The sequence below is a fragment of the Periplaneta americana genome, chromosome 3, assembly GCF_040183065.1.
Source record: "Periplaneta americana isolate PAMFEO1 chromosome 3, P.americana_PAMFEO1_priV1, whole genome shotgun sequence".
NCBI lineage: Eukaryota > Metazoa > Arthropoda > Insecta > Blattodea > Blattidae > Periplaneta > Periplaneta americana.
This window is the reverse complement of record NC_091119.1, coordinates 11,018,015-11,041,850: the sequence shown is the minus strand read 5'-3', so window position 1 is coordinate 11,041,850 and position 23,836 is coordinate 11,018,015. Positions and strand designations below refer to the sequence as shown.

Genomic DNA, 23,836 nt, shown 5'->3' with positions numbered 1-23,836 from the left:
TAATAATAATAATAATAATAATAATAATAATAATAATAAATATTTAGGCCTGATTGTATCAAGGATGTTGCTCCTTTGTTGAAGTCTAAGTGATGGTACGTCAGTATTTAACAATAGGCTAATTAGAAGTATTCGTATCTTTTTACAAACCAGTAAATATATTATAGTAAATATTCCTGAAATAAATATATTACTTCTGTTTTTCAGAAATCATTTTTATGTATTAAATAATTTTAACACGGCAATTTTACTATTATTAAAATACTACGTAAAGTAAAAAAAAAAATATATATATAATATAATATAAATTTGCCTCTAATGTCTGTCAAAATGATTCAAAAGTGGCGCTAATAAGATTGAGATTTTTTGCTCTAGATTTAGCAACTTTCCCCCCTCACATTTAATTGGCATCAATGAAACAATACAAACAATTACCGGCATAATAAAATATGCATCAAAATATGGCTACGGATTCAAAACTAGAGTACTGGTACGCATGAAACAATTTAGCTGCATGTACACAGTTCAATTTTCCATGCGCATACGCATGCAATCTGAGAAGAATATTGAAAGAATTAAGTTTAATTGAATTAGGATGCATGAAGATTTTGTGTCTACATGGTGCGCCGTTTTGAACGTCATCTTCAGTATGTAATAGCCTATGTAATATATATCTTGCAAGCATTGCTTGAATGCGTAAAGTTGAAAGAAACGTTGTACGGTAATTTATGTAATTACAGAAAGAGCGAGCGATACATCAGTTATCTTAATAATTATTTTGTGATTGATATTAATTGGAAAACTCATGTCAGAGCAATAATGAAAGATAGAAATTTGAAAGAGGAAGATTGGAATCTGGAATGATAAAAATGCGATAGGCCTACATATATGAAGACTGAAGACGGCAAGGGGTGAAAAGCTGATGAAGAGAGAAGAGAGTTATTAATATCCCTTCATACTAAGTAATTTTCCTTTCACTATGTGGTACGCCTGGTAGGTGGTCGTGGTTTATAATCATGGCTGCTATAGCGGAGTTGCATAGTGATTTTATATTGTGAGTAATGATTATTTTCTTGCTATAATGTTATTATCTATGCAAGACATCAAGCACAATTTATGTCTTATCGTTTTTCCTTGCATTTCAGATATATTACACCTGAGAAATTTTATATTGAAGCTATTGGAGATGGAAACGAGTTGCTCGTCATAGATCGAGTGAGTCAGGAAATATCGTTACAAGGTCCGTATGTCCAGCAATAATCTGAATGATAATTATTGATAAAATTGGCGGAAGTCGCTCAACGCTCGTTTAACCTTGATTTTTGTTGATAAACGTAAATTCAGTACAATAAGTTATAACTGTAAGTAAAGGAATGCGGCAATTTTATTCCAGCTGACAGAAAAACTGTACTTTTATGTAGAGTAATTTCTCGAATATGTTCTTAAACGCGGATAAGTTACCTTCCTTTCTCGCGTCTTGCTCCAAAATTCCAACCTTGTGCACACAAAATAAATTATTGACACTGGAAAGTGCCTTTTCGTAAGCATGATGATGCGAATTCGACAAACACAGACAAAGCTGCTCTTTTTTAACATTTTAAGACAATTGTCAGTGAGGTTTCCATATACTGAAATTTCCAAAAAACACTTCTGTTCGTATTTGTTAACTTCAGAGGCACCAACTTACGTTATCCCCTCATCTAACCCACTCCAATCTTGTCACAGTTTTCGGCCCCATGTCAATTATCCCCTCATCTAACCCACTCTAATCTTGTCACAGTTCTCGGGCTCATGTCACTTAGTTATCCTCTTATCTAACCTACTCTAACTTTATCACATTTCTTGACCTTATGTCACTTATCTATCCCTCATCTAATCCACTTAACTTTATCACAGTGCTCGATCTCCTGTCATATAGCTATTCCCTCATCTACCCCATTCTAACCTTGTCACATGACAACCTTCCTCGTCCTTATGTCACTTAGCTACTAGTACTTATCCCCTCATCCGATCTAAACTTCAGCTCGCAATATTTACGGAAATAAACACTTGTGGAAGGTGAACATAGTGTAATACAATCCCCATGATCAGACACTACACGCTACCACTAATATGGGCCAAATACACTAAGTCCACGCTGCCATTAAAGTTAATAATTATGAAAAGTTTGATTTAAGTAAATGTTGGGATAATTTGAAGTGTCGGCTGGAACAATGTTATACGTTACATTTGGTAAAATTTACAGGAGCTGAAAAAATGTGTACACGTACAACGTTGTTCCAGGGTAGTAAACTTTTGGGTGGACAATTTCACGTATTGCATTGATGGACAGTTGCAAGCCAAGGAGTATAGCAATGTAACATGACACACACACGGAAACATGCCAAATGAAAATTTTGTTGTTGTTTTCTAATGCCAGGCATTTGACAATAAAGTCATTTGACCTCTTGCACTCCAATATTTTTCAAAGATATTATCATGGTCAGTCACTGAAGCACAGATTATTCCGAATCCATTTCTTGGTTTGAATTGCACAATGGGCAGTTAGGGGACTGATATATTCCAATTCTATGCAGGTGTTTGGCCAAACAATCATGGCCTGTTGCCAATCTAAATGCAGCTACAGACGATTTTCATGGTAAATCAGGAATTAACTGTGGATTGTGATGCAGAGAGTTCCATTTTTTCCCTTGGGATTGTGTTATCAAATTTTGTTTGTTGAAGTCTAAGTATGTAGATTTAATAAATCTTTTCACAGAGTAATACGCAGATTTAGTAACAGGTCTGTAAGTAACAGTGCTGCCCTTCTTTGCTAGTGCATCCGCATTCTCGTTTCCCAGGATTCCACATATGAAAATTTTGTAACTTACAACGTTGTTCTAGCCGACGCTTCAATTATTGAACAGTCATTTTAAGGAAATTTTTTGTAGGTTCGCGTACTTTAACATAGGTAACCTCTAGGCCTAATTATTACTGTATTATAAAAATTTGACGTGCATATAATTTAAAACAACTTTGCTCTCTAACACAGTCCCTAATTAATATAATATAAAAGCAGACCTCATCTACTGCAAGAGAAAAGGAATTATATAAAATAATAGGAATTACATTATCATTTAATACAACTCTGCTCGTGAAACAATAGCAACACTCTGGCTTGAAGTGTGCTTAAAATATTTTCGTGTATTTTGTTGGATTGCATTTTTCTCTTTTGAAGGCTGTCACTCATTGTGCTCTTCTTTATTTGGTGCTAATCTAAAAAAATAAATAAACGTTTATAATTAAATGTTGTTGTTGTTTTCTAATGCCAGGCGTTTGACAATAAAGTCATTTGACCTCTTGCACTCCAATATTTTTCAAAGATATTATCATGACCAGCCAATGAAGCACAGATTTTGAGGTGTTCCGAATCCATTTCTTGGTTTGAGTTGCACAATGGACAGTTAGGGGACTGATATATTCCAATTCTATGCAGGTGTTTGGCCAAACAATCATGGCCTGTTGCCAATCTAAATGCAGCTACAGAAGATTTTCGTGGTAAATCGGGAATTAACTATGGATTTTGATGCAGAGAGTTCCATTTTTTCCCTTGGGATTGTGTTATCAAATTTTGTTTGTTGAAGTCTAAGTATGTAGATTTAATAAATCTTTTCACAGAGTAATACGTAGATTTAGTAACAGGTCTGTAAGTAGCAGTGCTGCCCTTCTTTGCTAAAGCATCCGCATTCTCGTTTCCCAGGATTCCACAATGGGATGGTATCCATTGGAATACAATTCTTTTATTGAGTGATATAAATTGAAAGAGCATTTTAGTTATTTCTGCTGTTTGAGATGAAGGTGTGTGTTTAGAGACTATTGATAGAATAGCTGCTTTGGAGTCTGACAATATAACTGCAGTTTTAAATTTACTGATGTGGCATAGAAGATTCCTGAGATTTTCACTTATTGCAATGAATTCTCCATCAAAACTTGTTGTTCCATACCCAAGAGATCTATGTACAATATGCAAAAATTGGTTGTATTCTTTTGTAGTGAATCACGGTCAGATTCCTCAAGCATCAAGCAGTAAACCAATATGTGGAATAGTGGGTACTGTTCAGTTGTTGGCTGGTCCATATCTTGTGATAATAACAAAGAAGCAGAAAGTTGGTACCATAAATGGACAAACAATATGGCAGGTTGCAGAAACGGAAGTGATATCATATACAAGAACCTTATTGCATCTAACAGAAAAACAGGTAAGAAGTGTGAAAGAAGAATTAATTGCAATGATTTCAGATCTCTCTCTAACAAAAAAACTAAGTAAATTTGGAAGTAGCGATATTCTTATGTTATGACATCACATGGAATGAATATAATGGTGCCAGAATCACTCATCTACATAGAGAAACAAACGTAACCTTCTTGCCAAGAGTTAACAAATTGAGCAGCAAGAATCGATTTAACAGATGCATGGGTACAAGTACATGTCACGTAGTCCATGTGACGCCATGTGGAGAGTACATAAAAAGGTTGTATTGTATTGTATTTATTAACATTCCATGGTATTCATACATGCTTAGGCCTACAGCTAGAATATGGAACAAGTCAAAAAACTTAATACTATTATAAAATCTTAATTTATAGTCGCAGTCTAGATCAAATATATAAAGACGAGATTTACAATATAGTCTACTAGTACAACACTAAGTTTTAGTATAAATTTCATGAAGCGTTATTGAGTGTCATGAATTCACCTACAGAATAGAAGGCATGAGGAATTAAGTACTTCTTTAATTTGGCCCTAAATAATCTTATGTTTTGAGTTTCATTTTTTATATCGATAGGGAGGCTATTAAAAATTTTTACTGCCTTTTTGATAGCACGATAGACTTGCCGATGGAGTATGAAAGTCATTTTTTTGACGTGTATTTATGCTATGAACTGTTGAATTAGTTACAAAGTTTTCACGATTACATACGAGGAAGGTTATTAATGAAAAGATATAATGACAAGCCATGGGCATTATTTGTAGTTTTTTTTTTAAAATAGTCCTACACGATTCCCTAGATTTGGCACCTACTATTATTCTAATTACTCTTTTTTGTAATAGAAATATATTGTTACTATCTGTGGAATTTCCCCAGAATATTATTCCAAAACTCATTACTGAGTGGAAGTACGCAAAGTATATTGTTTTTAAGGTATTGATATTTACTATCTTTTGCATAGATCTAATAGCAAAACAAGCTGAATTTAGTTTGGGGGTAATTTCTTTAATATGATTTTTTTCAATTTAACACATTATCGATTTTTAAACCAAGAATGCATACAGTTAGAATGCATACAGTGTATTTTTTAATAGATTGCAATGTTTGAAAAATGAATTATATGGAATTTAGACAGTGTCATTTTTAAGCCATACAACAACGTTTAGGCAGGCAGTATGCTGGGAAGAACTATTTTTTTTTTTGAAACATGTTGCAAGGTTTCTAGTTGAAACAAGCAATATTGGATTTGTATTAATACCATGACAGCAGTATTTGCATATTCCTTAATAGTTGTTGGAAATGTTCTCTACAGATCTCTTGGCATAACTTGCACCACATGAAGTACTTTGAGCATATAAGAATAAGTTTTTGTAGAGAGAAATATTTCTCATCTAATATTGTTTAGTTCTTGTAAAGTGTGAGAATTTTACTGAAGGCACTTCGCTCAATTTAGATTTCCCCACATGTACATAGAAAATGGTGTGAAATCAAGTGATGCATTTCCAATTTCATTTTACTTATCTTTTGTTAATATCTGACGTCACTCTTACCGTTTTCTTGTTTGAGCTGGAGATAAGGTTCATATAGGGTAGACGAGGGTAATTGTAAACAGGGGATAATTGTAAAGAAATGCTGTGAGAAATACAAAACTGTCAATATAAACATTTTAATTCAGGGGAATATTTACATTAACATGTTGGCTAACCTATAAAGCAGTTTGGCGCCAAATAGGAGTAACTGCTTAGTTGTGAACGAATGTTTTGTAAGAGTCTACAAAAAAAGGTTGAGAAAAAATTTGCTTCACCTTCATTTTTGGCATTGTAAGTAAACGTACAGTGCTATTTTTTAAGAATATGTTGTCTTTATGAGTAATGTGTAGTAGTTAACATTTATTACAATGGTTTTGAGATCTCCCATAGCCTCAGTTCATTAAATTATGATGTGTTTACATTTGCCCCATAGTTTTAATTGCTTGGGGGTAATTGTGAACATGCTTTACTATGGTTACATTCGTACTTTTCAGTAATCAAAGAGACCCCCACCCAACTACACTGTAGAGGATTTAGAGAGGGTTGTCACAGATGTGAAAAATAGTAACTGTAGTTATCGTGAAGCTCAGGAGAGGTACTGAGTTCCTATATCCGTCATATATCATAGGTTAAAGGGACGAAATGTACCAGTGACCAAAATTGGAGTGGGGAGGAACTACAAATCTTCCTTCTGAAACAGAACAAAAAATGTTGTGTCTGATAGCCCGTGCGAAAATTGGTGTTTACAATTACCCCCTCTCAAAGGGGTAAATGTAAACGGGTGGAGTAAATGTAAAACTAGCAATTAAAAGATGAAAAAAAGTCAACCTTATTATTTTAAACCCATTTTCAGGGAAAAGAAAGATCTAAAAATAACACAATGTTTCTTGTCATGCGTACCATTACTGAGGGTTGTGCAATGTTGAAATACTTTTGAAATCAGTGAAAAGTGTTTACAGTTACCTGGTCTACCCTAAGGAGGAGAGGGAGGGAGGAGGGATATCTGAAATCTAAAATTACTTTTAACTGAAACAGAGGCAGCTAGAGGTTTAAATTTATTTGCTCCATTGTTATATTTCTGAAGATATTGATATGTTAGTACAGTAATGGTTTCTTATAATTCTACAACACACTATCCATACAAACAGTAAGTCCAAAGGCTACACTACCTACGAAGAAGTTCATGGAATATCTAATACTGGAAGTCTTTGGGATATCCACATTGTAGCATTTAAACTAGTGCTGCTTATGATTAGGTTTTTCTCCGGAGCAGTTGTTTGCGCACTTTCAATTGGAGTTCTCCGGTTACCTCCAATTGATGCAGGGCAGTTGTATATATTCTGTGTTGCAGACATACACTTTCCGCTGGGCATTCCTTTAATCGGATCAGGTAGTGATTTGAGTCCGCGTATCTTTTAAAATAAGTTGTAATTTGTTTTGTTTATTCTCACTTTTATGTTGATCTCTCTCTCTTTCTTCGGCTCTTTTTTTTCTTGTTTTGCTTGAAGTGCTACGTTAGCTGACAGATTTTTTTTTCTAGTTTTGAAATTCATAGTATATGTGGAAAGGCGTATTAGTTTTATGTCATCGATCAAATTAATAACATTAAATCTAACTGCAAAACAAACGCAGATGTAAAGCTTTTCAGTAGCTAATGTAAACATTTATACTGTAGTTCTCCTGGAAACACTAGTTTATTTGCAAACAGTTTTTATTCTAATCGGTTTAGTTTAACGTAAAATATATTAAGGGAGTTTCAGAATGGAAGAAAAGAAACGTGTGCTATCAATGGGTTAAAATTTACTGTCAGATTCTTCACTGGGCAGGATTGTGATCACCAGGGAAAGGATTTATATGTAAATACATATTTACTTATAAAGCTAATATAATTTATATTTTGCATTATCTTTATGTTTCACAATGTGTAGGGTTGAAAAATCCTACTTTTATTTTCCATATTTTTCCATATTTTAGAGTTTAGTACATATTTTCGTTAATTTCCATATATTTTCCATATTTCATATAAAACAGTCCATATTATATTAGGTTTAACAATAAAACAAAACAAAATTCCATTAACTTTTAAAAATACATTTCAACAATAGAGATTTAAACACATGTTCAGTAATCCCTTTAACATCAGAGTTATTTGAAAATTAGCAGTCCTATCAACAATGGGAAAGTAAGTTACAAAACTGTATTAATTTAATTTAAAATTTTTAACAGACTTCAGTTGTGCAGCTCAACAGTTAAATGCCAGTCAGAGTACACATAGGTTCAGTTTTGTAAATCATACTATAAAGACGGTAAATATGCCAAAAGTACGTCATTCAGTCAATTTAAAATCAAAACTAACAAGTTACATTTCAGAATTTAAAGAAGATGGTTTATCAACTGACAATAAAATATTATTTTGTAATTTGTGTCAGTGTGCAGTATCATCTACACAAAAGTTCCTGGTGCAACAACACATTACAACTAGTAAACATCAGGCCAACAAACAACTAAATTCCAAGCAGAGACAATTGTTTTTAACACAACCAACAACATCGAATGTAAGATCTGAGTTTAACATCGACCTGTGCCGTTCTCTCATCTCTGCTGATATTCCTCTCTACAAACTAAAGAATAAGGTCTTCAGGGAATTCCTTGAAAAATATACTCAACATACAATCCCGGATGAGTCAACACTTAGGAAGACGTATGCTCCATCCATCTACGATGAGACAATACAGAAGATAAGAGATGAAATTAAAGATAGTTCAATTTGGGTTTCCATTGATGAGACTCCCGACAAAGAAGGTAGACTTGTTGGTAATGTAGTTATCGGTTTGTTAAGTGAACAATATTCTGAACGAATTCTTTTACATTGTGATGTTCTAGAAAAGTGCAATAACAAAACTATAGTTAAACTGTTCAACGAAGCTATGGGTATCCTGTGGCCAAAGGGTATTATGTACGATAATGTGTTATTCTTTATTAGCGATGCTGCCCCTTATATGGTCAAAGCTGGACAAGCATTATCTGTTGTATATCCTAAATTGACTCATTTTACTTGTGTGGCGCATGCATTTCATCGTGTGGCAGAAGTGGTCAGAGACAATTTCCCTAAAGTAGATTTGTTGATTTCATCAGTGAAAAAAGTATTTCTCAAAGCTCCCAGTAGAGTTAACGTGTTGAAAGAAATGTACCCTGAAATTCCATTGCCACCAAAGCCAATTTTAACTAGATGGGGTACATGGCTAGAAGCAGTTGAATATTATGCCGAACATATAGACTCTATTAACAATGTTCTCCTTGCATTGGACTCTGAAGATGCAGTCTCAATTGATACTGCGAAAACAGTTACCTGTGACATAAGTGTGAAGAATGACTTAGCTCACATTCAGCATACATTTTCATGCATCATAAAAACGCTCAAAAGTCTCCAAAATAGGCACCTTTCACTATCTGAAAGTTTTGAAATTATAAATAGTACTGTGGAACAACTGAATCGTGGTAGAGGTAAAGTTGCAGATGCAGTAAGAGCTAAGGTGGACACTGTACTTTCAAAAAACCCTGGATATGAAGAACTACAAAAGGTTGTTGCTGTGATGAGTGGTGAATCAACAGTGAAGATTAACTTGGACTTATCCCCAGCAGACATTGTGAAATTGAATTATGTACCAGTTACTTCTTGTGACGTCGAACGCTCTTTTAGTCAGTATAAATCTATCCTCAGAGACAATAGAAGAAGATTCACTTTTCAGCACTTGAAAGAAATGTTTGTAACCTATTGTTATGGTAACAGACAATAAAAATTGTGTTTTGTTGAAACTACATTGGAAGATAAGGTACGTCCATTATATTTTTTGTTTAGTTTGATTAAAATGTACCAATATTTAACGTACATAGTCATTTTTTTATAATTTTAAGTCCATATTTAATTCCATATTTTGGTAAAAATCCATATTTAATTCCATATTTTGGTAAAAATAACTACATATATATTTACATATTTCATATATTTTTAGTCCATATAAATCCGTTCCCTGGTGATCACTGTCTTAAAGGGTGTCAGTATTTGAACTGCCTCTTCTAAAACGCACCACTCTTTCCCTGTAATAAAAATATAAGCGGATATAAACTTAAGGATAATTGTAAGTATATTATTACCACATGTTTCTTTACTTTCATTCAGAAACTCAATATTTTAATCTAAACAATAAAATAAAACTCAAGTTGTCTGAACAGTAAAATATAACTCAAGTTATTATTTTAATGTACCGAAGTACATATGATATTTCCATGCAGATATTCTGCGTCATCATACGATGAAAAAGTAATGGAACGGAAAAAAAATTCTCTCCGGCACCGGGATTTGAACCCGGGTTTTCAGCTCTACGTGCTGATGCTTTATCCACTAAGCCACACCAGATACCACCCCGGCATCAGACAGAATCATCTCAGATTAAGTTCCAACTCTTGGGTTCCCTCTAGTGGCTGCCCTCTGCCCTACATCATAGATGTCTATGAACGTAGGACCGAAGTCCACACATGTGCTGAGGTGCACTCGTTATGAGTGACTAGTTGACCGGGATCTGACGGAATAAGCGCCGTCTTAAATCACGAAGTGATTTACACATATCATGTATATTATTTTAATGTACCGAAGTACATATGCAGATATTCTGCGTCATCATACTGTGAAAGAGTAATGGGATCCGGTGTGGCTTAGTGGATAAAGCATCAGCACGTAGAGCTGAAAACCCGGGTTCAAATCCCGGTGCCGGAGAGAAGTTTTCTCCGTTCCATTACTCTTTCATCGTATTACTCAAGTTGTCTTTTAAGTATTTCATGTGTTTTTTATTTTATTTAGAGAAATTTCAAGACTTTTTCCTATAATGTGGGCCTTTGGGAACAATAGCACTAAAATAACTTAAAAAGAAATCTATCAAATATTTTGTGTAATTGTTTTTGTCGGCGCTTTCATCAAGTTAGCGATTGTGCGATCGAAGTTCCACTACCCTTAGAGTAAATTTGCCCATAAAGTTTACAGCGTACTACTTTATTATTAACTTCAACTAAATTAAAGAATTTCCATGTGACAGATAATTGATTTGGTGCCATTTTATTCCACTCATAACTACCGTCAGTCCGTACGCGTTGTTCGTCCTTGAGCTAACTGTCGCTTCGCTCCGAACCCCCACATCCCTCCGTATGTCCCCTGTTCCACCTATGGTAGTACCAGAGATCACCGGTGGAGAGCTTTATTCGCAATCTCCGATTCCTCCGCGGTAGTAGTCACTCCACTGAACAGCACTGATTTAAACCTGGAGAGACAAAGGGTTATATCCTGGATCCAACCCTCAGATTCAAGATGCATCAGAATCAATCTGAGAAAAGAGCAATTTATGAACCAACTATCCAATATTACAAAATATCATATACACTCAGGGATATAGAAGTCATCGGATTAATGGTGGGCGCTAGAGGAACCATAACAAAACAATTTGTCTCATTTTGTCATAAATTTGGAGTCCCAACAACAACAATTAAGGAAATTGCTATGATAGCTTTGAAGGGTTCTCTACAGATTTCATGGCGACACTTGGGCTTCAGTTTAAATTACAATTGAATTTTCTGATTCTATTTTTAACTAGTGGCTTGTGCAGCAAATGCTGCAAACTAAGTTCATTAGAAGTTCAAATTAAAATTTTTCAAAATTATTTCCATTGAAGAATACCAGACATTTTGGAAGTTATTTGCTTCCATAATAATAAAACATATCCCTCTGAATGGTTTTCTTTGTGCTAAATATTTTTTATTGAACCTATACATCTTCAGTTCTTGAGTTTCATTAAATATATGGAAAAGACCTATAGGTACCACTTGATTAATAACTATAAAAATATTTCATTTTTAATAACAATATTATCTTACTTAAGTTTTGTATAGACTACTATATAGCCGTCACTCAGTAAATATTATAGAAATGAAGATCTGACTTCAGATATTCTCTACGCTTACTTATATAACCCCGAAAGCTTTCACTTTCATATCATCAATAAAGCATCAATCTGTATAATAAGTTACAAATACTCACATCATGGTATTCACTATAATAATATTTCATTTTTAATGGTAATAATGTCATCAAACATTCTTAAGTTTTGTAGTTTTTAATATCCAAAATACAGACAGCTGTACTCAGAAAATTACACACCAGAGAATCTGACCTGTAAATTTTTTTTAGTAAATCTTGAAGTTTTTAATAACCAATATTACAGAAACATTCTGAAAAAGTTACACAAATGAAGATTGACATATTGGTATTATGAGGTCAGAGAATCTGAGCCATCTTCGTGTGATATTGTTTATTGTAGTGTGTTTGTGTTTTGTTTTATTCTCTAAAAGCCATTATTTCTGAAAATTGACGAGAGATGGATTTTGGAAAATAGGAAAATGATGTAGGAAAACTGAAATTTCACTGAAAATTACTGTTTTTCTAAAATTTTTGGGTTCCAAACTTCAAAATGACGGGTCATTTATTAAAATCCGTTCAGCCGTTTACCCGTAATTTCCATTACCAGTTCAAATTATATATATATATATATATATATATATATATATATATATATATATTTTTTTTTATTGGTATTTTTTACTCTACTGCAAATTTTCATTATCTTAAATAATTGTAAATCATAATGTACTGTAAATATCGTAATTTATAAATCGTTATTTGCATTTCACATGTTCATTTTGTATTACAGATCTCGGAAAACAAATTATACATTTCAATGGTGGAGTGTGCTCTCAATACACCTTACCTGTACTTCTCATATTCGTATGATATCACCCACACATTGCAAAGGCTACACAACACTTCACCTGAGTTTCTGCAGGTATGTAAGCTTATAGATTTGCAACTTCATTTAAGCTATAACAACCATAAATATTTCGCTTAAACAGAGAAATCCTGAGTAAGAGATTCGAACTGATGTTGCGGGACTAATTTTAAAGAACTCTGCATTACCTCCAGATAAATTTTGTATTTGATGTCCAAGGTTTGTTTTGTCTCTTGCATATTTAATGTTTTATTTCTTATTATATACGAGGCCAATCCAGAAAGTAAGTTTCCCTGGGGCTGTTTAGAGAAAGAAAACACAGTTTCATGGAGAGAGATGTTGGAACAGATATAGCAATTGTTGAGCTATTTTTCAACATATTCCCCACTGGAATTGAGATATTTGTCAAACCTTAGGATCTTCTTTTGTATCCCTGTGTCATAGAAGTCTGCCGCCTGGGGATCAGAACCAGTGTCTGACAATCATCTGCACGTCTCTGTCACTGTGAAAATACTGATAGACAGGAATTTCTTGAGGTGTAAGAAAAGATGGGAGCGAGATTTGGGCTGTAGGGTAGATGTTGAAACACCTTCCAGACAAAATTAACAAGCAAATGAATAAATTAATTAATTCATCATAGAGAACATAGATAAGTAGTAGTCATATTTGTAGTGTCAGTTAAGAAATGTATTTAGCTTCACAACAAATTATTTCCATTTTAATTGTATTTTAATAGTTGATATTTATTTCTTATGCTCACAGATGCCTTACCATGAGAGAGCAGATCTCAGGTTTGTGTGGAATGGACATCTACTTCGAGAATTAGCAAATCAACCAGAACTGTGTAGATTCTGCTTACCACTGTTGCATGGCTGTATCCTTCCAACTACAAATAGAAAAGAATCTTATACTAAAGACAATTTAACAAAATATCTTTGGTCATCAAAGAAACAATATGAAGAGTCGTTTGTGTGTGTGTGTATGTGCGTGCGCGTGCGTTTTTACTACTACTACTACTATTATTATTATTATTATTATTATTATTATTATTATTATTATTATTATTACTACTACTACTACTACTAATACTACTACCATTACTATTTCTACTACTACTACTACTACTACTACTACTATTTCTACTACTACTACTATTTCTACTACTACTATTATTATTACTACTACTATTACTACTACTACTACTACTACTACTACTACTATTACTGCTACTAATATTGTCCACACCTGTGGAGTAACGGTTAGCGAGTCTGGCCGTGAAACCAGGTGGCCCGGGTTCGATTCCCGGTCGGGACAAGTTACCTGGTTGAGGTTTTTTCCGGGGTTTTCCCTCATCCCAATACGAGCAAATGCTGGGTAACTTTCGGTGCTGGACCCCGGACCCATTTCACTGGCATTATCACCTTTATCTCATTCAGACGCTAAATAACCTGAGATGTTGATAAAGCGTCGTAAAATAACTTACTAAGAAGAAGAAGCTACTAATATACTACTACAACTATTATTACTGCTACTACTACTATTATTATTATTATTATTATTACTACTGTTACTACTACTACTACTATTATTACTACTACTGCTATTATTATTATTACTACTGTTACTACTACTACTACTACTACTATTATTACTACTACTGCTATTATTATTATTACTACTGTTACTACTACTAGTACTGTTACTACTACTACTACTACTACTACTACTACTACTACTACTACTGCTATTATTATCATTGCTACTGTTACTACTACTGCTACTACTATTATTACTACTACTACTACTACTATTATTATTATTATTATTACTACTGTTACTACTAATAGTACTGTTACTACTACTACTACTACTACTACTATTATTACTACTACTGCTATTATTATTATTACTACTGTTACTACTACTAGTACTGTTACTACTACTACTATTATTACTACTACTGCTATTAGTATTATTATTATTATTATTACTACTACTATTATTACTATTACTACTATTATTACTACTACTGTTACTACTACTGTTACTACTACTACTATTATTATTATTATTATTATTATTATTATTATTATTATTATTATTGTCGGTTATTATTATTATTTGGGAGAAAAATGTTCAACTGCAAGGTGTGATCTTTTCAGAATTAACGAAGAGAATAATTTTCTTTTATTTAATAATTTGGAATAAGATCAATATCTGTATGTAATCAGTCACTTCTTCAGTTCTGTGTGTTTTCTTAACTAAGTTAATCCAGTTATCTCCATTAACCAGTGTTCACTGAATGGCAAACCATTTCTGTGGACAATTGTATCACGTCGCTGTTGTTTTCGGGCTGGTACTAGGCTTTTTACACGTGGCATCGATGTTCAGGGTAATGTTGCCAACTTTGTTGAGACAGAGCAAATAGTGGAGTATGCAGGAGATAAAAGTTCTTTCGTTCAGGTAGGTATTGCATAAACATATTTTGTGCCTAATCTTACGAGTTTAAACTTCGTATCTTCTGTCATAAAATTACATTAAGTTACCTTCTTGAATGTGCTGTCTGATAAAAATAATTTTCGCACTAATTAAAATTTGGTATCTTACAAGTTGTAGTGTGTAATTTCTCTAATTTCTTGTATGTAATCTGGTTAATAGACTCGTGGATCTGTACCTTTGTTCTGGAATCAACTGCCCAATCTCAAGTATAAACCTAAACCAAGGCTTCAGAATGAGAACCATGCAGAAGCTTTTTCACGACATTTTGATACCCAAATCTTCAATTATGGCAGGCAGGTTCTTATCAACCTGGTGAGTATTGTCTCAGCTTGAAATTACAAATCAAATTTACATTGCAGTATACAAAAATTACAAGACTAGAACTTTAAACACAATTGTACTGTAAAACTTGTTCAAAACAGAATCGCAAAGGACTGAATTATGTATTTTCCAAATTTGACAAATTTCCACATTATACAACATCACTTAAGTCTAAGAAATTTTTCATTGTCATATTTTCAGATAAGTTGTATATGTATAATAAACTTTATTGGATAGTTTTCAGTCTACATACTTATCAAATAAGGTAAAAGTTAAAAAAATTAATGCTGATCGATCAAAATATTTAATTGATTAATCGAGTTTTGATCGATTTGAAAAAAAATGTTTTAATATACTGTAATACACAATTATTGTTAAATTTAACTTGTGTTCGGTGATAAGCATAAGTATTAAATGTTGTATATCTGTATATGTTGTATCATTATATTACAAACCTTTTTTAATTAATTACTAACATATTTATTATGAGGCTTATAATTGATTGTGTCAATTTCTCCGGGAATTTTTGAGACAAACATAAATAACAAAAAGTATGAAGACTCACCTAGTTAATACTGCTTCATCCATGATTTTAAACATGTGAGTGCATTCACATGCTCCGAATTAAGCGCTGCTCTACATTTAGTAACAATGTTTCCTGCATCACTAAACATGAAGAAACTTTCTGTCAAGCACTTCTCCATGATCGTTCAATTTAAACCCAAACGTTTCACTGAGTTTACCTCTCAAATTCTCATATGATATAAAGGAGTTTACACTTTTCACAGACCACAGAAAACTGATTTGTTTTCCTTATCAAACTAAACACACAACCTTCATATACAAACAGTACAGAAACTGCAACTGCAAAAGTACAGCGGTCGAAACAGAAGACTGGCCCCTATTGTAATCGAATTACCAGATTTTAGAAAGAGAAGACGGCAATTATGCTCTCACTTGCACACGGTGTAGACATGGCTATTTTATAAGGGATGAAGGGGACGAATCCCAGAAAAGTATGTATTCCATATGCTAGGAAGATGAGCTGACAACAAGGTGGAAGTTTTCTTGGAAAATCATAAAACTTAATAAGGGTTTCGCATTGTGTTCCAACTTTCAATAGAGGTAGACTAGGTCACTGTTCTCATATCTCCATCTCTTTCTGAAGTATTTGTGCAAAGATTTCAGGTTTTTGGATGTTTCGAGTTTTTTTATGGTGTCACACAAAAATGCTTAGATTTGCTAATAGGAAAGCCAAATCGTTTTTTAAACAACCATCTTTCAGTATATCTTTAAGGATATCGATTGACAAAGCCTGATAGCAGGGAATCACAACAAGACGTATTGCCTTACTTGATAGACATGAGCGAGAGGGGAGAGATTTGTTTAAATTAAATAATGTTCATACTCGAACTCTTATCTGTTGTGTTTCACAAACAATGCATGGAATGAAATCATCTTCAGCAACAATAAACATTCCTAATTATGTGTTGCAAGATCTCTCCTCCTTGTCCATGTTAATTTATTCTCTAATAATAACACTGATATGCTGGCTAGCAGTTCTCAGAACTTGAGGCGATACTATTACAAAAATGATCATGGATACACCACACAGCGCTTAGAAACACGAAGCAACCAAGAATTCTTAATATGATAACGTACTTCTGAGTGACATAATTGATTTAGTTTGTTTAAAAGTTCTTGTAAAAAATTATTTAAGTAAAAATCTCCAGATTTATGTGTTTATAATAGATTTCCAGAAAATATGTATTTACATAATTTTTTTGTGAAAATATGTGTTTTTATGTGAAATAAAATTCGAGTTTTAAACTTGAAACTTCATGTTCGGAATTTTTAACTTTGTTAATTCTGTTTTATCACACACAAAAATAATATTTAATTACATAGAAATCTGCTACTTAATGATAACACACGGTTTTTAAAATTAATTGAGTGATTGATAAAATGCACATGGTTTATTATTTTAGGTTGATCACAGTGGAGCGGAAGGTATTTTGGAGAGATCGTATGGTGAAATGGTGAACCGGATGGGCAACCCCAACATTAGGTAAAATGCATCTCATTTTAAAGCTGGATGCTCTAAATTGGGTGCCAGATCTATACCACCACTTCAACACAGGTTACTATCATCTCGATAACCATCTGTAGGTTACAGAGGAGCTCTTTTAGTATATGTGGCTCTGTTGAAGACACTACTCGACTTGATTACAGCATCTTAACAAAATTTTTGAAAGATGTACAGTTACACTTTTCTTTGTGTTAATTATTTAATATAAATAATACTTTTTTTTTTTTTAGAATTTTTTTTTTTTGCTGTATATCTACAGAGATATTAAACTGCACATTGCTCTAATCATTCTTACATTTTATGGAAAACATTGTGATAATGTACTGTTATAGTGAAAACATTCTTAAGACAGTATTCATAACAGCATTAATAATGGTAGTATTAATGATAATAGTAATATTCATAACAAAATATCTTATGTTCTGACTTTTATTGATAATTGTAATACACAAATATCCCATCCTTGAAAGATTAGGAATAGGATTTTTGCTGGTATGTAATTACACCATTTAATTAAAGAATAACATATAAAGTAAATAATGTACTGTATATGTAGTATTTCTGCTGTGTTAAATTTCAATTCATTATATTGCACCAAGAATGTGAATTCATGATTGTAGAAAATGTAATCTCGAACTGACTGTTTGTTTGCGAAATTAGAGATATTTTTATATATTTTCGTACAGGTAGCCTTTCCAGGAGGTTATTAGCACATTCTAGTATATACAGTCACGAAGCTTAATACTTACTAAATATGCAAACATAGACAGTTGAAATACGCATCCATAGATAGTTGCTCACCACCAGGATCGCTACTATCGCCTCGTCACAGACTCTTTCCCTAGCAGACCATAAAATATATTGTACTTTCGATATCGTGTTCTTTTGAAAAAAAATAACACCTTCCTTCCACTATTGAAATATGAAATATATAAGGTTTATATATTATTTTCATAAAATATATATTATATTCTATATTCTCCTGGATCTTTCGGAAGAAGGATAACTCTAACCTATTTTTCTTACAATTTATAGTACTACAAACGTCTCCTTGTCCCATATTATTATTCAAATTATTGTATTTTATCCATTTACAGTTATTACAACCGATAACAAACATTTCACAGTTTACATATCTTTTCACAAAAATGCGAAATATGGCACAGTCAATGCTTTTTCGATCTAGACCAGGGCGTAATGTTTGTTCGGGTTTTCTATTTCAGTGTATGGAGCTCAGTGAAATATTATATTATAACTTTATTGCGTATCATTGCTAAACTTTATTTAGTGTAATGTGTCCATAAGTTCCGTTTACTTCTTGTTGCATAATATGTTGCAGAAATAATTACAAAACTGTGTTATTTTAATGTGAAAAGAATTTTACATGTTTACATAATCTGTTCGTGTCAGCATTTCAAGTTTAGAATGGAAGCTATTTTGAGGTTTAATAAAAACGAATTTATATTGTGATTTCAATTTAGCACATCTACCTTCCTTAATTTATTACACTACATTTTAGAGAAACATATGTTACTGTTTATGCATTCCAACTAATTTATATGGTTGAAACGCCGCCCTTCATGATCGGATTAAGCGAGTTACATGGTTTGCCTTATGACCTGTATTAGATCACGATGGCTGTGGCACAGTCTATTGTTCCTAGTACTCACAGCGCTCCAAGCGGCTAGCAACTATCGCGAGATTTGCAAAAAATCATCCCAAGCTTCGTGACTGTATATAGTAGACTGTGTTATTAGGCTATAATTTTAAATACATTATGAGTCTCTCCATTTTTCATTCTCCACTTTCTCAGTGTGATCGATCATATTTTGCAGGCTGTAGATAACTGAAGCTGTTGATAGAATTATTAAGCCAAGAAACGTTTAAAATCATCGAAGGTAGGAAGCAGTTCAACAGTAGTGTCCAAATATATGACGCTGTATCCCATCCCTGCTTTTAATTTTTAATTTAATAAATCAAATGGGATTTCTTTTCATATTTTGGAAAGAAAAGTTGAGGTTAATTTCCGAAAAAATATGGAGTCAACTGCAGGAAATAAGGGTGAGAATATGTGGTGGCAAGAATTGTGGTCACATGAATTATGGCCACCTAGCTTCGTTCAATAGAAGCTCTTGTTCATGTTTCAATCTTTCAATGTATCACCCCAAACAGAGATGTTTACTAATGTTAGGTTTCTATTAATCGTTTGATATAAAGACCTGGAAAGTATTTATACAAATACACATTCTATCTTGTGCAAGGTCAATAGTAAAGTGTTATTATTCTGACTTACTTTATATTTTAATTAAGGTGTGTGTTCAATTTTTTTAGAGTTTGATAAATATTTAAGTTTTAATGTGGCCAAAATTTGTCTTACAGGTACGAGTCATTCGACTTCCATGCAGAATGTAGACATCTACGATGGGATCGTCTTAGTATATTGATTGATAGATTAGCTCATGAGCAGGATGAATTCGGTTGCTTCCTGCTCACAAGGGATGGAACATTAGTATCGCTTCAGGATGGGGTGTTCCGGACCAATTGTGTGGACTGCTTGGATCGAACTAACGTCGTACAAAGCATGTTGGCAAGGCGAAGCCTGACACAGATTATGCAGGTTTGTACCTGATAACACTGCCTAAAGAATGCATGCTTATCCAACACAGACTGATGTGACATTGGCACAGATAGATGGGTTGAGCAAGCTTGTCCAGCACTTATTATCATCACTGCCACCACTACCAACACCATGAAATTAACTTCTTTAAAAATGTTCAGTACGTTTGTGTGTGGTTTTCTTGTAATGGCTTTTATCTTAACACTTAATAACATCTTACAGTCATTGTCTAAATTAATCACAATATTGAAAAACCCTACATGTCCATTTTTTTTTTTTACGAAATTGAGTTATATTATGTAGGGTTCCCAGATATATTGGAAAAAAAGTGCAGGACACTTATCAGTTATTATTGATTTATTTATTTATTTACATTTAAATATATAGAATAAAGAATATAATAACAAACAAACAAGAGAAATAGAAATAAAATAATACAATCAATATAAAAAAGGAGATACAGTAGTATTAACAAAATTTGAGACTGAATGAGCAGCGCTCGTGTTTGGTCACAGTTCAGATATAATATTAATAGGCCTATAAGAGAATATAAAATAAAATAAAATAGGAAATAAAATTAAATTTACAGTTACAGAAATAAAGTTTAGTAAGTTTAGTATGCGTATCCATCAAATATGCCAATCTTTCAAAGTGTGTGTGTAGCAAAGTTTATGACACAAACACTTTACTAACTAAGGGTAAGTAAACAAATAGTAAACAAAATTCTTAGGGAGCATATTTGCATTAAGTTTAAGCTTGTATGTAAATTGTCTTTGAATTGCTTTTAGTAAGTTATTACAGAAATACTTACTCACGTGACAATATTCTTATAAATCAATCCGCCTTGGCCTTGCGATATTTCTCTGAAGAATGAATTTCACTTAACAATTGTAAATTTGGAAGAATCATGTCATGGAAAGCAACACAATCCTCACTGAAGAATCATTTTACAACGACCATTGATTTTACTGTTTTTACAGACAATTTATTTTTATCATCAGTCCATAGAGCATTCATGTGAGAAAATAATCTTTTGACACACGCATTTGTTCCAGGGATACACATAATGAACTCCATTACCCTCTTCAAATTTGAGAGTTCTCCTTCAGTACTTTTAAAAAGATCCACCCGGACTTCATCTAAACGTTTGGTGTTACCATCACTCGCCTTGAGAAATTAATAACTCACAATAATTGTTTCATAATGGTTCATCTAGAATGCAATGATGAAGTGCGATGTTTGTAATTTGTAATATAGAATAGACATTGTAACTTTTCCGTTTTTTTCTCAATTTAGAACTCTAAAATACTGGACGGAAAGCTGTCCCGAAGACTTTTCTTGGGACAACGGGACATATTAGCGAAAAACAGGATGATCCTGTATTTTATGGGACATCTGGGAACCCTAGTTATATATGATTTCGTATTCTAAATATGTAGACTCAAGATATTATGAAGAGAAACCCCACTTATTCCCATCAACATTCATTCTAGCTAAAGTGTTAAGAAAAAAGTTATTTGAGCACAAATCTAGGACGTGAGATGCTTTTGTATCTCCTGAAAATGTTCAAATTTGAAAATATTTTCGACTACCTGCATCCAGGTAATAAGATATATTTCCGTCTGCAGTAGGGTTAAATTTGTTGAATATTTAGTAAAACTAAATCCAGAATGTTGAACAAGACAGACTGGTAGATTTTTTGTGATTGTAAGTACAGTAGTGTATAAGCATATGATGTGTTTTGTTGTTACAGAAACTGGGAATCCTTAGAACTGGACAGAAGGTTGAAGATCAGTTATACTTTGAATCCCTTTTCAAAAGTGTATGGGCAGATAATGCAGATATTATAAGCATCCAATACTCTGGAACAGGGGCCCTGAAAACAGACTTCACTCGTACTGGCAAACGTACGAGATGGGGACTTGTTCGAGACGGAATCAATTCACTCACTAGATACTATAAGAATAATTTTGCAGATGGTTTCCGCCAGGTGAGTATTTTTTTAATACAGTTTTTTCCTTGCATATATTTGATTTAACAAAAATTCACTCACTTAGTCTCAAGCAGCAAACTCTGTGGTGTTTATTGCCTGCTGTTATATATTTGAAGAAGACATAATATTACTAACTAACGATGAAAGAGTAATGGAACGGAGAAAAATTCTCTCCGGCGCCGGGATTTGAACCCGGGTTTTCAGCTCTACGTGCTGATGCTTTATCCACTAAGCCACACCGGATACAACCCCGACGTCGGACAGAATTGTCTCTGATTGAGTTCCAACTCTTGGGTTCCCTCTAGTGGCCGCCCTCTGCACTACGTCATAGATGTCTATGAACATAGGACCGAAGTCCACACATGTGCTGAGGTGCACTCATTATGAGTGACTAGTTGGCCGGGATCCGACGGAATAAGCGCCGTCTTAAATCACTTCGTGATTTACGCATATCATATATTATTTCAATGTACCGAAGTACATATGATATTTCCATGCAGATATTCTGCATCATCATACGATGAAAGAGAATGGAATGGAGAAAAATTCTCCAGGATTTGAACCCGGGTTTTCAGCTCTACGTGCTGATGCTTTATCCACTAAGCCACACCGGATACCCATCCCGGCGTTGGACAGAATTGTCTCTGATTGAGTTCCAACTCTTGGGTTCCCTCTAGTGGCCGCCCTCTGCACTATGTCATAGGTGTCTATGGACATCGGACCGAAGTCCACACATGTGCTGAGGTGCACTCGTTATGAGTGACTAGTTGGCCGGGACCCGACGGAATAAGCGCCGTCTTAAATCAAATCACGACGTGATTTACGCATATCATATATTATTTCAATGTACCAAAGTACATATGATATTTCCATGCAGATATTCTGCGTCATCATACGATGAAAGAGTAATGGAACGGAGAAAAATTCTTCGTTCTCCGTTCCATTACTCTTTCATCGTATGATGACGCAGAATATCTGCATGGAAATATCATATGTACTTCGGTACATTGAAATAATATATTACTAACTAAGTTGAGAAATGCTATACATTTTCCTGTAGATTTTATTTAGTGTGTGACCTTACAAGGCAGATTTTCATTAATGCAAAAACTGCATAGAATGTTTGTGAAAGTTACATTACTTGAAAGAGTCTGTTGATTATAGAATAGTTTATTATTACATAGATTGTCTTTATTCTTTATAGTAATGAGGAAAATATTATGCAGAAAGGAAAGGCGAAACCTTTGATTTAAATATAAACATTTCCAGTGTTTCTTGTTACCTGTGACTTTGAAACACTTATACTATGCTTAATTTACACATAGAAGAGTTTTTTTATATATCTAATGCTGCTTAAAACTTGACCAGTGACCATTCTCTTAAAACATACAATACATATAGTGTGTACACGAACAAAAGTTTGAAGTTATAACAGTGTTAAGTAATAAAAATAGTATAGGGTGCGTCAGAAAAAACAGATGGATTTCACAGGGCAAGAAAATTGTAAGGATTCGTCAAATCAAAAATTTATTGTTATCAACAGATTCACCAATACATGCAGTTTATTTATGGTATACAACATCGTCCTTGGCTTTCGATACAGGCATCGAGGCGTTTTCTGAAGTTCGTCGTCACTTTCATAGTCATGGTGGGATTGCCGTGATTTCTTCACGAATTGCCGTCTTCAGTTCGTCCAGTGTATGTGGTT

At 33.5% G+C, this 23,836-nt stretch overlaps 1 protein-coding gene across 1 annotated transcript in view; it reads left to right on the top strand.

Moving 5' to 3' along the window:
- Positions 1 to 966: 966 nt before the first annotated feature.
- Sac1 (Sac1 phosphatase) overlaps positions 967 to 23,836 on the top strand; it is a 34,409-nt gene continuing 11,539 nt past the window's right edge. The window contains exons 1-10 of the mRNA XM_069819999.1: positions 967 to 1,054; positions 1,146 to 1,240; positions 4,033 to 4,238; positions 12,535 to 12,666; positions 13,372 to 13,483; positions 14,885 to 15,072; positions 15,268 to 15,420; positions 17,418 to 17,497; positions 19,898 to 20,135; positions 21,889 to 22,125. Of these exons, the coding sequence (XP_069676100.1) occupies positions 1,017 to 1,054; positions 1,146 to 1,240; positions 4,033 to 4,238; positions 12,535 to 12,666; positions 13,372 to 13,483; positions 14,885 to 15,072; positions 15,268 to 15,420; positions 17,418 to 17,497; positions 19,898 to 20,135; positions 21,889 to 22,125 (1,479 nt within the window). The 5' untranslated portion in view covers positions 967 to 1,016. The remainder of the gene's footprint in view (positions 1,055 to 1,145; positions 1,241 to 4,032; positions 4,239 to 12,534; positions 12,667 to 13,371; positions 13,484 to 14,884; positions 15,073 to 15,267; positions 15,421 to 17,417; positions 17,498 to 19,897; positions 20,136 to 21,888; positions 22,126 to 23,836) is intronic.